Source organism: Rattus norvegicus, chromosome 5 (assembly GCF_021556685.1).
Source record: "Rattus norvegicus strain SHRSP/BbbUtx chromosome 5, alternate assembly SHRSP_T2T, whole genome shotgun sequence".
Classification (NCBI taxonomy): domain Eukaryota; kingdom Metazoa; phylum Chordata; class Mammalia; order Rodentia; family Muridae; genus Rattus; species Rattus norvegicus.
The window spans coordinates 132512720-132530734 of NC_141538.1; the positions used below are offsets into that span (position 1 = coordinate 132512720).

General features: G+C 39.7%; 1 protein-coding gene across 1 annotated transcript in view; it reads left to right on the forward strand.

The window, feature by feature from the left end:
• Positions 1-1014: 1014 nt before the first annotated feature.
• Spata6 (spermatogenesis associated 6) overlaps positions 1015-18015 on the forward strand; it is an 83303-nt gene continuing 66302 nt past the window's right edge. The window contains 1 exon segment of the mRNA NM_134392.2: positions 1015-1270. Coding sequence (NP_599219.2) covers positions 1220-1270 — 51 coding nt within the window. The 5' untranslated portion in view covers positions 1015-1219.

The window sequence follows — 18015 nt, forward strand, 5'->3', positions numbered from 1 at the left end:
CTCTAAGGGTGTTCCCCTCCCCATCCATCCCTGCTTCCTGCCCCCCTACCCCGACATTCCCCTACCCTGGGAGTCCAACTTTGGCAGGACCAAGGGTTTCTTCTTCCCTTGGTGCCCTACAAGGCCATCCTCTGCTACATATGCAGCTGGAGCCATGGGTCAGTCCATGTATAGTCTTTGGGTAGTGGTTTAGTCCCTGGGAGCTCTACTTGGTTGGCACTGTTGTTCCTATGGGGTTATTGCAGGGTTTACTACCAGAGAAAAGTCGGTAAGGCAATGCTCAGGGCTTTTTTTTTTTTTTTTTTGGCTCAATAACATCCTGTTTCTCAACTGGGTGATAAAATCGCAGGTACTTTCCCGTCACTACTCTACTCTATAGTTGATGTATTAAAATAACTTTAACATGGACTTTAACTAGACAGTCTTTAAGGTTCTTATCTTTGAAGATCTATGGCTAGGGTCCTCTTTTCTGTGTCTGTTATTGGGAGTTCAGTTTGTGCAACAGGCACTGAGATTCGTGTAGTGGTGACCTAGACAGGAAGTCGTTAAGGGAAATAAGGGCACACGGACAGAGAATCACAAGTGACTAATAAGAGGACCATACTGCTGATTCCAGAGGCATCTAGAATTTTACTTCAGAGATCCCGGGTTCCAGCCCTACGTTTGCCTTTATCTTGGGCAATAATTCCCTATTTCTTATACTGGTTTTGTAAACTGTATCAAAAAATTCAAACTCAAGGAAGATTGCTAATTATAGAATAGTTAGGAAAGCTGAAGTCAAAGGCTGACGCCAGTTGTTCATGGTGCCATCACCGCTTTGGAAGCCAGGGTTCCCAGTTCTCAGCTGAGGCCCATAGCACAGCTTTTACCTTTCCTACAGTTTGCACTCACAGCTTGACATCACAGAAGAGCCGCCCCATCCCACCCACCCGGTCTGTCACACTTCAGGCCCCGCCCACTGTCTCTCGCTCTGGCTAGTCCCGCCTCGGCGTGGCTCTTCCGGCCCCGCCCCTCCAGGCTGCCATGACAACGTGTCCGCGCCCCGCGCTCAGCTGCTGTTCGGGCGGGACCCAGGCTGGACCGCGGGCCCCGGCCTGGGGGCCACAGCTGCCACCTCCGCCGCCACCTCATCTCCTCCCCGTCTCCGTCCCGCCCCGAGTCTTCCCGCCGTAGTCGGGCCGGAGGCCGGGGTCCCTCCCCGCCGTGCCACCCTGCGCGGATGCCGAAGGTGAAGGCGCTGCAATGCGCCCTGGCGCTGGAGATCCGCTCTGTGAGTACCGGCCTTGTCCAGCCTCCGCCTCCAAGTCCGCCGCCCACCCCCAGCCCTGGGGACCTCTCCCACTGCAGCCTCGTGGGGGCCTCACCCCAACTTCCAGTTGGGGTACTTTCGGATCTCTTCCACAACACTTCGGAGTTCCGCTACCGGGGCAGTCGTTCCCTTTGAATTCCGCTTTACTCCTCTGGTGAGGGACTCCTGAACCCTTGCTCCAGTCTGGGGGTGTGTGGCATTTCCGCCATAGCGCTTCGGACTTTCAGAACCTTTCCCAAGCTTCCAGTTAGAGTAGGAACGCCTTTTCAGTTATGGTGGTGGAGTCTGTAACTCCAAAAACAACTTACTTGTGACGTCGTTGCACAAAGTTTTCCTAGTTTCTCCTCTCAGAAAAAACCCAACTCCTCAGAAGCCACTAAAACTCTGCCCTCAAAGACTTCTGACTTTGCATCCTTCAATCCTCCCTAGAAGGATCTGTCAGCTTTTCCGGACAGCTGCTACTTCGAGTTTGTAACTGCACTCAGTTACTCTCAACATTCTTAGAAGGGGACTCTGTCCAGCCTCCTTCAGTAAATCTAGCTGAGGCGGGGAGCCCCACCTGCCCTCCAGTGAGGGGCTGAGGTCTTTCCCAGTGTTGAGAAGCCCCTGCTCCCTTTGATAACTGCAGAGTCTCCTTTTGAGATTTTCGAAGTCCTTCAATGTCATTTCCAAGAGACCCCTCTTTTCCCCTCAGAGGGGAACTCCGCATTCTAGGAGAACCTCTTCAATTTCTTATTCCTCTGCTTTTCACGCCTTTATCCTTGAAGTGCCCTCATTAAGACTCAGCCTACTTGTTGGTGTCACAGCATTAGTAGGGATAGCAGTACATACTCCCTGTCATTTTCTGGGCCTGCCCCAAGGGACCCTCTGGCATTTTATTTTTCACTGTTAGCTTCCAAACTAAGTTTTTCTCTGCACTTACCCCAGGATTGCAGCACTCCTCTCTGGCCTCCCTTTCTTCTCCTTGAGGCTGCAGCAGCACTGAACTTAAACCAGCATAAAAGTCACAAAATCCTTTCGAATCTTTTCTTCAGTCTTAAGGAGAAGCTTGGGTGGGACAGAGTGCTGCAGGGGTGGAGGGCTAGCGAGTTTCAGGGACTCAAACTTCTATTCCAGACTCAGGGACTTTTATTCAGAAACTATACTGTCCCTAGCAGTCTGTGTTTGCATCACAGGTTGGCTTTCTGGGAATTTTTTTTTTTTTTTGCAAAGTAAGATTAATTTACCAAAATAATGCATAATGGTTTCTAAATAATCTAAACTCAGAGCAGTTAGTAAAACAATGAACTCCAGTCTATAACTTTGTTATTGGCTGCTGCTTCCTTTCTTTGTAACCAATGGCTTTGCAGTTTGACAGACTGCAGTTGCCTAACAGGCTGCTTGCCAATCCTTTGCTAAGAGGAAGTACTCTGTTGTGATTGGAGCCGGAGGGAGTCAGAGACATTTCATTTCACTATGCTGCTTTCTTAGTATACAGTTTACTGAAGACAATGGATAACTAGATCTCTGGAAAGTCATGCTACAAATATTCCTACTTTTATAAACATTCGAGTTATAATATTTTATAGTTCCTCAAATCTTCCAAGACATTCCATTTCATCTCTTTAACTATTCTTTGTGCTATGTTTTCTAACCAGCAAGAGCTCTTTAAATGCTTCTCATGCTCAGGAACAAAAAGGACCATTGAAAAGCACACAAGTTAAACAAGATTAATTTGGTTTTAATTGAAGAGAGAAGTCAAATATTGTAAATATCTTTTTAGTTGTAATTTTATGTTTAAATGTTTTATACATTTACATTATATAAAGGTCAAAACTGTAATATGAGAAGCTCTATGTTAACCAGTTTTTCACCTTTACTCATAACTATAGGTAACCATTACTGTTGTCTGGATATAAACAGATATGCACACACTTATTCATGGCTCTCAGTAACCATTGTCTTATACAAACAGATACACACTCTTAAACATAACATATATTTGTTTTCTTGCACATTAGGCAATATATTGCAAAAAATAAACTGTATGCATCCTGGAGATCACCTCTGCATCTGTGAAGAGTACTATCTTGCTTTCTCCCTGGCTATTTAAATTTGGAATTTCAATCATACAGAGTAATTGGAAGACTACTTTAATGAGTAACTCTTGCTTATGACCTGTGTACATTCATTTAGTGTGTCTGTGTATATGTGCATGTGTATTTGTAAAATAGGTTGCATTAAAAATTTGAAAGTAAATTTCTGACACCATGATACCCCTAAATATTTCAACATACATACTCTATGAGGGTACTGTCCATAACCACAATTTTATGATTAACGTTGGGGTAATTAATGGTAATCTTAATATTGTGTACATATTTAGATTTTCTGAGTTATCACAAAGATAATTTTTATAGTTAACTTTTCAAGCCATGATCCAAAATTTATGTAATAAAATTGACTACTTGATCGTTAGTGTTATAGTTCATTTGACTATAGAAAAGCCTTTATTTCTATTATTTTTTTCCTACCAGTGGATTTTGGTAATTTCACATATTCATGTTATCATTGCCCAGATCAATAATTAGAAATGTATATCAATCACTGTATGAAGTTCTTCCATGTCCCTCATTGGAAAGAAACTGATATTCTGATTTCTCAGTTGATCAGTTTGTCGGCACTGGAACTTCATATTGGAGAGATACTGTAACATTTTATGTCAGGTGTCTTTTGCTGATCATGACTTTGCAATTCAATAATGTTGCATGTTTTAGTGGGTTGTTTTTCTAAATTGTAGAGTAATATTCTCTTAAATATGTATATGACAACATTCTCTTGTTTTAAAATGGCAAATAAAAACACGTATGTTCACAGTGTATGAAGTGGTTGTAGTTTATCTTTTTGCTATGACCTGACAGAAGCAGTTAAGAGAGTAGAGAAGTGTATTAGGTGCTTTTGTGATGCTGTGATAAATAAAATACCCTGCTCAAAAACAATGTAAGGGGCAGAGAGTTTATGGCTAGGCAGGGATGGAACCTATCATGGTGGTAAAGGCATGGCTACAGTCAAGGATAGCATGGTGGCAGGAGCAGGAAAATGGCTGAGCCATCTATGAGCATGAAGCAGAGAGAGGAGGAAATGGGATGAGCCTATAAGCCCCTAATGTCTGCCCTAGTGATGTACTTCCTCTGGTAAGGCTTCATCTCAAGGTTCTACCACCCATCCACTCCTAGGCATTGCCACAATTAGAGACCAAATATTTAAACATATGAGGTTATAGAGATGGTTTTTCTTTTAAACCACCCCAAAAGGTTTACTTTGGCTCACAGTTCAGGGGTATAGAAGTCCACCACGGTGAGTAAGGCATGGGAGTAGAGGTGGCTTTGCCCATGATACGGGGACTTTACTTGAGAGCAATTCACATCTTGGCAGATCAAGAAGCAGACAGAGGATCAGAGGCAGGGTCAGACTATAACTCGCACATAATGGCCTATATCTGCTAGCCAAAGCTTGTGTCCTAGAGGTCCTATAACCTACAAAACAACATTGCCGAGTGGAAACCAAGGGTTCAGACACATAAGCAAGTAGGAACATTTCTTACTTAAGCCATAACAATGATGTTTTGATATATGTATACTTTATGAAGTGATTAGATCAAGCAGTTTAACAAATCTATCACATTGCATAATTTTGTGTTGAGAACATTTCAGATTTTTTTTTTGTTAGGAAATTTCAAATTTACAACACATATTTATTAACTGGAATTACCATGCCATGTGCTGTATCCCCAGAGCTTACTTATCCTGCTGAAACTTGGTTTCTTTTAACCAACGTCTCTGTGTTCCCATTCATCATTCCCAGGTCCCTGACAACCAGCATTGCGCTTTGTGTTTATGTGAGTTGACTTTTTAAGATTGTATTTACAAGTGAGACCGTACACACAGTGTTTGTCTTTCTGTGCCTGGTTTATTACGGTTAGTAAAACCCCTCCAGAGTCATACATATTTTGCAAAGCCTAGGTTTTCCTTCATTTTAACCATGTCTCAAATGTTTAGTTCAGTTTAAAAACAATGTTCATCCAGTGATGGACACTTAGGTTGATTCTCTGTCTCCTTGACTTGGAATAATGTTGCAATGAATATGGATGTGCAGACTTGTCTTTCATATACAGATTTTATTCTTTTAGGGTATATATCTGGGAGTGGGGACATATGGTACTTATTATGGTTATTTATTGTATCCTGTTTGTGATTGTCATGGATAATGGTATGAAGAGTCATTCTTATTAAACTCCCTTGCCCGTCTCTTCTGCTCATGTCTACTGTTCACTGCAGCCTGGTGTTAGGGGTGACCTGGGAGGTGTGACGTGTAATACTGTGGTTAGGACTAGAGCAAAACACAGAAGGCAGGAAAGATTGGACTATATCACACAGCATTTTGTGTTGTTCAACAAAGCCACATGACTTGTGAGAAAATATATTGCTAGGAGAAAAATCATGACTTTCTTAAGAACTATTTCAGGAATGACATGCTATGCCAAGTCACATGTTTTAAAAGACCACCTAAAGAATTGTATCCTCTAAGGTTTTTTTTTTTTACATTTTTAGTATTGGATACTTAACTTTGATTGCAAAGGGATACTTTTTCAGTTTCTACTTTGTGATTTTTATTCAATGTTTGTATTTTTTAATAAGAAAGGAAGAAAATAATGCAGAGCTGAAATAAATGATCAAGGAAAGTAGAGAATCTTTTTACTGATAGTTTTGGTTAATTTTATGTAATTCTGACTTTTCATCTCTATATTTACTTCCCCTCATTCCCTAACTCAAGCTAATGACAGCATATAGCAAACAGTGTTGGGTCTTTCTAGGCTCTGCCCATCTAGACACTTCACATTTGTAATTTTTACCCAATCAGACACTGTCATGTTACCATTAGAAACTTTTAATTACAAAATGTTTGAGACTAACAGAAAAAATGTAAGTAGAACACAATATGATTCCTCTCTTCTGCAGTTCTGCGTATTTTCTTGATTGTAATGTCTGCCTAAGGCATTTAACTTGTGAGGCCTGCCTGCCTTTTCAAAAATATTGATAGTACCATTTTTAAATTATTTGGCTTCAAATAGTTGATAATTTTTGTTTTGTTTTCTAATAGTTTATGATCTATTTACGAGTAATTTCCAAATGCATATATTTATATGTCTGTGTGTTATTCATAACTTTCTACTCTACTTCTCACATACATGCAATCCTACATGCATGCTTACATGTACACATACATGCTAGTATTAATTTTTGAGACAGGGTCTCATTATGCAGCTCTTGCAACCTGAACTCACTAGGTAGACCAGGCTAGTCATGAGCTCACAGATTAGCTTTTCTGGACCTGGACTCACTGTTCTAGACCAGGCTGGCTGTGAGCTCCCAGAGTTACTGCTTCTAACTTGCATGAGCTGGGATTAGAGTGAGAATGCACTTGCACATTTGATATAATTCTCTAAACCACCTAGAAATGTAATAGTTTCAGAGAAGAAGGGAAGTATTATTGAAAAGAAGCAATGCATATACCATATACCATATACCATATACCATGTTTGGAAGACATGTCAGGAGTTATCCAGGTTTCACCAAGTGTGTGGACCATAATTGCTTAGCCCAGTGTATTCTCACCTATCAACCCTCCATATTCCACACCCTGATCAAGGAGCAGCAGAACATGAGCTTCCCTGGCAAACCCCTCATGTGCCCAAAACTTTCAACTTGTTTTTCTTCTGGCCAGTCTGCAAACTTTCCAAACCCTTGTGTTTAATTTTTGCTCCCAGTTCTAATAGTAAATCTAGCATAGGGCAACCAGCAATAACCATGCCTTAGTTTGAGAATTTGGTGCCTAGAGATTTCCTTTGCCAAATTAATCTGTTAACTTTGAACTTGACCACCCACAAAAATCTTAAGACATTGAGAAAATGTTGACAATTTCTCTGGATGAATATAACACAGATGACTTCTAGTCCAATTCCCCGTCAAGTCTTTGTTCTCCTCTAAAAGCCTCATGAGTTCTGTCTGTCTTTACTGTCTTGCACCGTGTTCCCATCTTCTGAACTTCCAGAATAATCACCTGTTAAACTCTGCTTATAGAGTGTAAAGCTTTTTCTAGTCTATTTCTCCAAACTTCCAAGTTATTGAATAGACCTCAGTCTACAAAGTCAGACTTAATTGTAAACATGGTTCTGCTTCTCTGTATCCATATGCTTGGCTGTATTAGTTACCTTAGCATCACTGTGACCAAAGATCTGATGGAAACTGGAGACAACTTAAAAGGAGAAATCTTTATTTGGGCTCCTAGGTTCAGAGGATATAGTTCATGGTCAGTCAGCACCATGCTTCTAGACTTGTCTTGTAGAATATCAGAGTGGTGGAAGTATGACCTGGAGGTGCTTCTTCATAGCTTCAATGAATCCAAGGAGAACATTGACCCTAGGCTGGCTTTCACCTTTCAATCTTTTATTGTATCTGTGCCTACAACACAGAGGAGTGGTATTGTCCATTGAAGTGTGGTCTTTCTCCTTAGCAATCAGTCTTCCCTAGAAATTTACCTGCACTATTGTCTCAACAACCTTCTATCTGATTCTAAATCTAGTCAAGTTGACAAAGAAGATTGACCATCACAGGTAGTTTGGTTTTTTGATGCTATTATAAGTGATATTAAAAACCCTCTTAAGTGTAGGTTCATAGAAATACAACTGATTTGAATAAAATGGCCTTATATCCTTTGTCTTCATTCAACTTATTTATTATTTCAAAGCTTATTTTTAATTGAGCAAATTAATGATTTATGTTGTCCTTAATATAGTATTTTATTTCTTTGAACTTGTTTTTTCTTCCATCTAAAATGCCTCTTTTGTTTGTTTGTTTTGTTGTTGTTTCTGTTTCTGTTCTATTGCACTGGATGGGACCTAGAGAGAACCTTGTAATATTTACAGTGGATATTGTCAACTTTTTGCTGATAATGGGCTGTTTGTTGTTAAATTTAGGTTTCCTGATAGATATTTTTATCAGTATGGAAATTCTTTCATTTCCTAGTTTCCTGAGAGCTTTTAGAGGAGTGAGGCTTACATTTTGTTCAGGGCTTCCTGGTAGTAGAAAATGAATTGAAGGAAAATTCCTAATATTCAGCACTACAACATGTCTTTTAGGTACAAATAATAATCTGTTGTGTGGATACTACACTTGCTTATACATTTATTGGTTGACAAATACTTGAATGTATCTACTGTTTGTATATTGCAAACACTATAATGGGGTATACATTTTGATGTGGGATTAAGCTTGCAGTGGGCATGAGAATCCATGAAGCTGATTGCTGGACATTATGCTTAGCTTGTTTGGTTCTTCTGAGGGATGTTCAAACATTTGATTTTTCATAGTAGTTTATGATTTTAATGTGTATTGTTAGCCTATAAAAGTTACAATTTCTTGTTATTGTCCATATTTTATTTTAGCTATCCTACTAACTGGAGGAGACAACCACATTGTGGTTTGTAGGTCTTTTCCTAATCTCAACCAATGTCGAACATGCTTTCAGATTTGCTGATTTACTTTGGAGATGTTCACCTGCATACTTTCCATTATTTACTGCTCTGTTCTATTTGATTATGCTTTCTGTGTCATCTTGATATATTTCTTACTATATCTCTAACTGTTATATAATTAACTGTCTTTCTTTGTCTCTAGTAACAATCTTTGTTCTTTTGGGTATTTGTTTATTAGTGTGGTCAGTATGACTGTGTTTTGGTTATAGTTGGATTGCTATATATTTTCTATCTTTTTATGGCCAATTGTGGCTTTGAGTCTAAATGTTTTTTATATAGATTTATATAACTGGGTAGTAATAGCTTTGTTTTCTATAAACTTTATCATTAAAAAGCTTGCAAAAATATCACACACCAAAATCCAGTACTCCTGAAATCTATACAAATAATGAACTTATATACAGTTAATGGAATCTGTGAAGTTTCATATTAAATTACATAGCTTTAGTAACAAATACATTTTATGTTATTAACTACCCAAACGAAAAAATCTGTAGCAGAATTAGAGGTAGAAAACCAATTAGCTGTATAGCCTCTTTCATAATTTATGTTCATTATTTGCATTTACACTATCTCAGACACAAATAAACCACATGTTCTCTCTAATCAGAATATCTCAGAATAGATAATTATATATGTATATATGTAACCAACTATGCATGTGGATACAGGATAACAAAGAAATGAGAACAAGATAGGCTAAATTTTAGAGGATGCAGAAGGACTAAATGCAGAAAGTGCCTTTTATGTCAGACAGTTTTCTTGTTATATAAAGGAGGAATGTATCAAAGGAGTGTGAGAACTTATAGATTAACATAATTAAATTTATTTGCCCTATTTTACCACTGGGAAAGGGAGAATTGAGAAGTACAGAGAAACAGTTTAAAAATGTATGGGAACTCAGTTGACTTGGAGAATATACAGAGTCCTTGTGAGAATTCTGTTTGGCTCATAGAACAGATGGATTGTAAAGGGGCCTTTCTGGTACTGGTATTAGTTTCTTTAGTGCTGCTGTGACCAAAATACCCGACAGGAACAATTTAATCAAGAAAAGATTTATTTTGGCTTACAGTTTCACATAATTATGACAGGCAAGAAACACATGACAATGTTCATGGCAGTGGGAACAGGATTCCTCACATTGTAGCAGAACAGAAACTGGCAGCTAGATGGGAGCTTAAAGTGGGAATCCCCTTCAGTGGCTTGCTCCACAGGCCCATATCGGAGGTTCTGTAACCTCTTCCAAAACATCACAAGTGCTCAACAGGAAATCAAGTACTGAAAACAGGAAGCTGTAGAGGATAGTCTAGATCTAAAACATGACATCGCATTGAAAGGTCATATGGTCTCATAATGAAAAATATGCTCAGTTAAAGTGTAAGTGTCACCATAGTCTTAACATTGTTCAGACTCAAGGTATTGTGGTTTTCTGCTGTTGTGATAAGAAAATGATGAAAAGCAACTAGGGGGGATGATTTATTTTATCTTACACTTCCAGATCGAAGTTATCTTTCAAGGAAGAGAGATCAGAACTCAAGTCAGGAACCAGAAAGTAGGACCCAGTGAGCAATGCTACTTGCTGCCCATTCTTGTCTTGCTACCCTACCTTTCTTAAACAGTCCAGGCTCACCTGCCTCAGGTAACAACACTTGCTGTGGCTGAGTCCCTCTAAATCAATTAGCAATCAAGACGATATTCCCACTGGCCGACCTCCAACTGGGACTACCTCAGATGTCAAGTTGACAGTTCCATTCCTTGTTAACTTGCCACACCAATATGTCCCTCAAATCATGACTTTTCCTTTTCTTTTTGTCTTCTCCAAATCTCATATTAATATATAGTATTAAAGTCCCATTTCTTAAAAAAGGTTCCAATGAGTTCATGCTATCCTAACTGCTGTGACTCTGTAAAGCTAAAAAACAAACAAACAAACAAACAAACAAAAAAACAATAAAAGCCTGAGAGAGAAGAACCATGTCAGTTGCAGTAAAAACAGCAAAACAAAACAAAACAAAACAAAAAACAAAAAACAAAAAACAAAAAACCCACAATGTACATAGCTCAATGTTTAGGCCTTGAGGTTTAGGACACAATCATGATCTGCTGGGTACCAAAGGGCTTGGATCACTCTTGGATCACTGTCTTCCATTTACAGTACACCTAGCTTGTCTCATAGGCTCGAGTCCTCTCCACACCTGCTTTTGACTTTGCAGATGTCAATCTCAATGATGTTGACATTTTATTGATTACAGCTAATTTTTCATCCTCAGGTAACCAGTATTGTCGTACTCAAGCATAGAGAGTTTTACTTCCAGATTCTTTTTTTTTTTTTAACATTTATTTATTATGTATACATCATACAGCTTTCTGCCTGCATGTATGCAACTACAGGCCAGAAGAGGGCACCAGACTTGATTATAGGTGGTTGTGAGCCACCATGTGGTTGCTGGGAATTAAACTCAGGACCTCTGGAAGAGCAGTCAGTGCTCTTAACCTCTGAGCCATCTCTCCAGCCCTATTTCCAGATTCTTAATTCAAATATATTACTTGAATCACCTTGGTGGAATCTTTGAAGTCAAACTTTCCTCTGAAACTTCACTGCTAGGACACATTTCTATTGCAGTTTTCCTTTTTGTGGCTATCATAGACAACATGACCAAATGAATCTGGAGAGGAAAAAGGGTTTATTTAATATTAAACTTCCAGGTCAAAGTCCATTGAGGGAAATTGGGCAGGAATGTGGAGGTAGGAACCATGGAGGAATTCTATTTACTGTCTAGCTACCTCTGTCTTGCTCAATTAGCTTTCTTTTATATCTCTGTTGTACTTGTCTAGGCACCACCCACAGTGGGATAAGCTTTCCATCAATTGGCAACCAAGAAAAGTCCCACATATATAGTTTTATAGGCCAGATAGATGGAGGCAGTTCCACAATTGGGACTCCCTCAGATACCCAGGGTTGCATCATGTTGACAGCTGAAGCTCACTAGGATACAAGATAATTTTTTTTAAAAAGCGGGCACCCATTTGATATCAAAAGCAAGTTACACATTGTTCATACATAAAGTTACTGGGCAAACATTCCCATTTTTCAAAGGAGGAAATGTATTATAGTAGGAGACCATGAAATCAAAGAAATACCAGAACCAAGCAGGGCTGACATTAAAACTTAGACTCCATGTCCAGCACTGGGGCATGCGCTAGCACCATCTATTGCTCCTGTGGGCTTGGTTATTATTATTATTTTTTTAATATTTAAGAAGCTTAACTTTATTTTATTTTTTTAAAATATTTTTTGTATTGGATTTTTAAATTTACATTTCAAATGTTATCCCCTTTCTTAGTTTCATGTCCATAAACCGCCATACTATCCTCCCTCCCCCTGCTTGTAGAGAGTGTTCCCCCACCCACCCTTTCCTGCCTCTCCACCCTGACATTCCCCTAAACTGGGGCATTGAGCCTTGGCAGGACCAAGGGCTTCTCCTCCCATTGATGCCCAACAAGGCCATTTTCTGCTACATATGCAACTGGAGCCATGGGTCTGTCCATGTGTACTCTTTGGATGGTGGATTAGTCCCTGTGAGCTCTGGTTGTTGGTATTGTTGTTCCTATGGGCTTGCAAACCCCTTCAGCTCCTTCAGTCCTTTCTCTAACTCCTCCAATGGGGACCCCGTTCTCAGTTCAATGGTTGGCTGCAGTCATCCTCCTCTGTATTTGTCATGCTCTGGAAGAGCGTTTCAGGCTATATCAGGTTCCTATAAGTATGCACTTCTTGGCATCAGCAATATGATCTGGGTTTGGTGGCTGTATATGGGCTGAATCCCTATGTGGGCAGTCCCTGGATGGCCATTCCTTCAGTCTCTGCTTAAAACTTTGTCTCCACATTTCCTTTTATGAATATTTTTGTTCCCCCTTTTAAGAAGGACTGAAGCATCCACACTTTGGTCGTTCTTCTTCTGGAGCTTCATGTGGTCTGTAGATTGTATTTTGGGTAATTTGAGCTTTTGGGCTAATATTCACTTCTTAGTGAGTACATACAATGTGTGGTTTTGTGTGTGTGTGTGTGTGTGTGTGTGTGTGTGATTGGGTTATTTCACTCAGGATGATATTTTCTAGTTCAATCCATTTGCTTATGAATTTCATTAAGTCATTGTTTTTAATAATTGAGTAGTACTTCATTGTGTAGATGTACCACATTTTCTGTATCCATTCCTCTGTTGAGGGACATCTGGGTTCTTTCCAGCTTCTGGCTATTATAAATAAGGCTGCTATGAACATAGTGGAGCACGTGTCTTTTTATATGTTGGAGCATCTTCTAGGTATATGCCCAGGAGTGGTATAGCTAGGTCTTCAGGTAGTACTATGTTCAATTTTCTGAGGAACCTCTAGACTGATTTCCAGACTGGTTGTACCAGTTTGCAATCCCACCAACAATGGAGGAGTGTTCCTCTTTCTTCACATCCTCACTAGCATCTGTTGTCACCTGAGTTTTTGATCTTAGCCATTTGACTGGTGTAAGGTGGGAATTCAGGGTTGTTTTGATTTGCAGTTCCCTGATGACTAAGGGAGTTGAACATTTCTTTAGGTGCTTCTTAGCCATTCAATATTCCTTATTTGAGAATTCTTTGTTTAACTCTGTACCCCATTTTTAATAGGGTTAATTGAGTTCTTTGCATATATTGGTATTAGATCTCTCTCAGATGTAGGATTGGTAAAGATAATCAATCTTTTGGTTGCCATTTTGTCTTAATGACAGTGTCCTTTGCCTTACAGAAGCTTTGCAATTTTATGAAGTTCCATTTGTTGAGTCTTGATCTTAGAGCATAAGCCATTGGTGTTCTGTTCAGGAAAATTTCCCCAGTGTCCATGTGTTGGAGGCTCTTCCCCACTTTTTTTCTATTAGTTTGAGTGTATCTGGTTTTATATGGAGGTCCTTTATCTACTTGGACTTGTGCTTTGTACCGGGCTATAAGAATGGATCAACTTGCATTCTTCTACATGCTGACTGCTAGTTGTCAAGAAAGAAAAATTATGGGAACTAAGTCTAAAGTAAGTTGTAGGGCTTTTAATTTTCTTTAGATTAAAATTCTCCATAATATTTCTTGTAGTTCAAAATGCTTTTGTAGTATCATTACACGATCCCAGCAGTAGTCCTTATGTCTTCTATCATTGAGCATGGTTCTATTGAAATCTGTCCATGTTCCACATTTTTCATTTTTTCCTTACTACTGAAATATGTTCTAGAATAGAGACTTTATACCTCATTATAATATTATGATACTTGGTGTCTACCTTTTTCTCTGTGCCCTGTACATATAATCAGAAAAAATAGAAATAGAATTGAGTTTAAACAGTAGAATAGAGGCCATATATAGTTGGATTTTGACATCAGGCCCAAATCACTACTTTCTGGCCCCCAACCTATTCGTGAGTGAGTGAGTGTGTGTGTGTGTGTGTGTGTGTGTGTGTGTGTGTGTGTGTGTGTGTGTGTATACTACGCATGTGGGCGTGTCTGTGGAGGCGATAAGAGTGCTTGGATCTCCTGGTGCTGGAGTTAGAAGTAGACGTGAGCCACCTATGGTAACTGCTGGGAACTGAACTGGAAGAGTGGTATGTGTTCTTCACCACACAGCATCTCTCCAGTCCCTCTGGAGATGTTCGAAGGAGGAATACCTGGAGTGGTGATGCAGTTTCACATGGTGTGAAGAAACTAGTGCTTAGTATATGCTTTCAGGGGTCTGGGTGGTGTGTCTTCCCTCCATCCCCAGGATTTGCTCTAGAACTTCAGAATATGCTTGGATTTACTTCCTTTTGTTTTTCTGTGTGGTTCTTAAACTGCTGTAGTCTTGGGCTTGTATTCATTCATGAGGCTGTTTCTGTAAGTCTGGATCTGCCTAGGGGTTCTTACTGAGCAAGGTGCTATATCTTCCATGTTTCACGGTGAACTGAGTTAATATTGCCTGAGGACCTTCAGTAATTATTGCTGGGAAGGGTCTTGGAGTCTGACATCTTTTAATCAGTGCTTCTGTTTGTTTACCTTCAGTCACAGAAAGCTGGGTGAGAAGTTTGTGGTTTTTTTTTTTTTTTGTTTTGTTTTTTTGTTTTTGTTTTTGTTTTTTCTGGAGCTGAGGACCCAACCCAGGGCCTTGTGCTTGCTAAGCAAGCACTTTACCACTGAGCTAAGTCCCCAGTGCTTGGTTGATAGTTTTTAATTCATCAAGCCTATACCTTTTTACTGGTGTGCCTAGTGAGTTTTTGGTTAATGTACTTGTAGGAAAGACAGAATTACTTCTGCCATTTTGCTACTTCTCTGTGCCTGAGGACTTTGCTTTTTTCCATCATTGCCTTTGTCTTAGTCAAGGTTCTAATGCTGTGAAGAGACACCATGACCATTACAACTCTAATAAAGGGAAGCATTTCACTGGGGCTCACTTACAGTTTCAGAGGTTTAGTCCATTATCTTCACGGTGGCAAGCACAGTGGCACCGAGGCAGACATGGTCCTGGAGAGAGGTAGCTGAGACTTCTACATCTAGATCCTACAAGCAGCAGAGAGAGAGAGAGAACTACTGGGCCAGGCTTGAGCTTTGATACCTCAGAGCCCACCCAGCAGGCAGTGAAATCCTTCCTTCAGCAAGGCCACAAATCCATTCTAATTCTCTCAAATGTGCCACTACCTATGAGCCTAGGGGACCATTTCCATTCAAACCACTATACTGTCCTCCTTTTGTGATATTAGGTTCACAATTAACATTTTAAAAAACTATTTCTTACTGAAAACATTTTATATAATATGTTCTGATCACTCCCTATCCCCAGTTTCTTCCTCTCCTCCTCCTCACCCACCTCCATGCTCTTTCTTTTAGAAACAAACAGGCAAACAAACATCCCCCTCAAATCTCAACAAAAAATACACAAAACAAAATAATACAAACCCTCCCATAAAAACACTAAATCGGAAACTATAATATATAATATTCTTATCTTAAAATTACATCTTTGCTATGTAAAACTTACTTGAGAATTTCATATATGAACACATTAGATTTTGGTCACATTTACCCCCTGTGATTCCTGTTTCCCCTAGCTCCTCCCAGATCTACCCCACCTCCCCAACCCCTCTGAACTTGGCATCTTCGTTTTCTTTAAAAAGAGGTCTTTTCCCACAGCGGTCTATTTGTAGCTGTTTTGTAACTGTTACTTTATGGGATTTTCTCTTCTTGTTTGTTTGTTTTCCGGTTGGTACTGGAGATTGAAATTAGGGCCTCATGCATTGTAGGCAATCGCTCTATCACAAAGCTACTACTGTCCAAGGCTTGCCATTGTTTTGAAATAGGTAGGATTCAAAATGGCAGAAACAAAACAAAACAAAACACCATTCGGCTCTGCTGATCTATATCTTCATGTAGATAGGAGTTCCTGGTTAGTATCCTTTCATGTCTACCTGAAGGACTTTTACTGTTGTGCCAGAGCTCTGTTAGCGATGAGTTATTACCCTTGTTTTTATTGGACAATCTCTTACTTCCCTTCCTTTGTGAAGAACAGTTTTTCTGCTTATTATATTATTTTTGAAAGTTTTCTTCTTTAAGCTAAGCTATTCTACTTATTTTCTAGTTTCATGTTATCTTTTTCTCCTTTTGCTTTTTAAGGTTTGTCTTGAATGTCTAGTGGCTTTTTTTTTTTTCTGAAAATTTGGTTATGGTGATTATACTTTGGATCAAATTCAGGTCAACAGGCTTCTCTCCCCATGAGCCTTGTTGGCTACCACTTTTGTGTATGTTACAAATTGGAAAGGGACTCTAATGAGGACAATATGACAAATTTAGTTTTAATCAGAGTAGGAAATGAAACTAACAGAATGAAATTTGCTGAGAAACTTGATTTTCATGATCAGTTGTTGTTGCTGTAAAATTATAAAAAATGCTGTCTTTTATTCCGCTCTAGGTCTGGCACCATAGTGCTCCAAGATATCTGGTAGACATCTTCATCTCAGTCAGCAAAGCGTCTCACCTACTTTGCTCTGTCCCATATCACACCGCAGATGGCTACTCTCTGAGCCTAGAAACAATCTCTCTACCCATCTAGTTCCCAAGGCAGGTTGCCACCATGCCAGACATATACATCCCAATTCTGCAGTGGCCTAGTGCCTCCAGCAACCACATACTCTCTTGAATTCAATTAAATTACCACATGAAAGAACATACAACACAATAACCTCTGATCCAATTGATAAGATATAATTGCCCACCTAACCATACAAAGCCCTGTATATATCCATCTCTTAAGAACATTCATAACAACCTGTAAATGTGCAGAGAGGAATCTTAACATCAGCCTCCATGTTTTCTCAGCTGTTCCCCTCTCTCACTCTCCTCCTCCTCTCCAAAACTTTTCTCCCACCCATCCTTCCTTCTCGTCCAATGACAGGCCTTGTTCTATCTTGTTCCTGCCTATACCTGCATAATGACATCATCCTACAATTTGTGAATTATTAAGGGAAAAGTAAAGAAATGGAATAGTAGAGAAGAAAAGAGTCAAAATAGCTGGCACAAAAGTATTCTCAACTTTTGTGTACCAAGGCGCATGAGGTTTCAATTGTCTGTTCAGTGTCATCCTTAATGTTGACATGGCAAACTGACAGGGTTTCTTCTTGACTAAGAATGGTATTAGTAACCTTCTCTCCTTGTGGTCTGAAGGAGATAGGAACTACATAGGAAAACCAACAGAGTCAACTAACCTGGACCCTTGGGGCTCTCAGAGTCTGAACCACCAACCAAAGAACATACATGGGCTGAACCTAGGCCTCCCCACACATATGTAGCAGATTTGAAGTTTGGTCTTCATGAGGGTCCTGAGCAATTGGAGCAGGCACTATCCCAAAAACTGTTGCCTGTGTGTAGGTATGTTCTACTAGCTGGGCTACCCTGTCTGTCCTTAATAGAGAGAATATGCCTAGCCTTACAGAGACTTGATGTGCCAGGGTGGGGGATACTAGGAGTGCCCCTACTTGCTCAGAGGAGAAAGGGAGGGGGCTAAGGGAGGGATTGTGAAAGGGGGTGACTGAGAGGGGAACAGTGAGTGGAATGTAGAGTAAATAAGTAAAAAAGAATGGTATTGGTGACTACATTGATGAA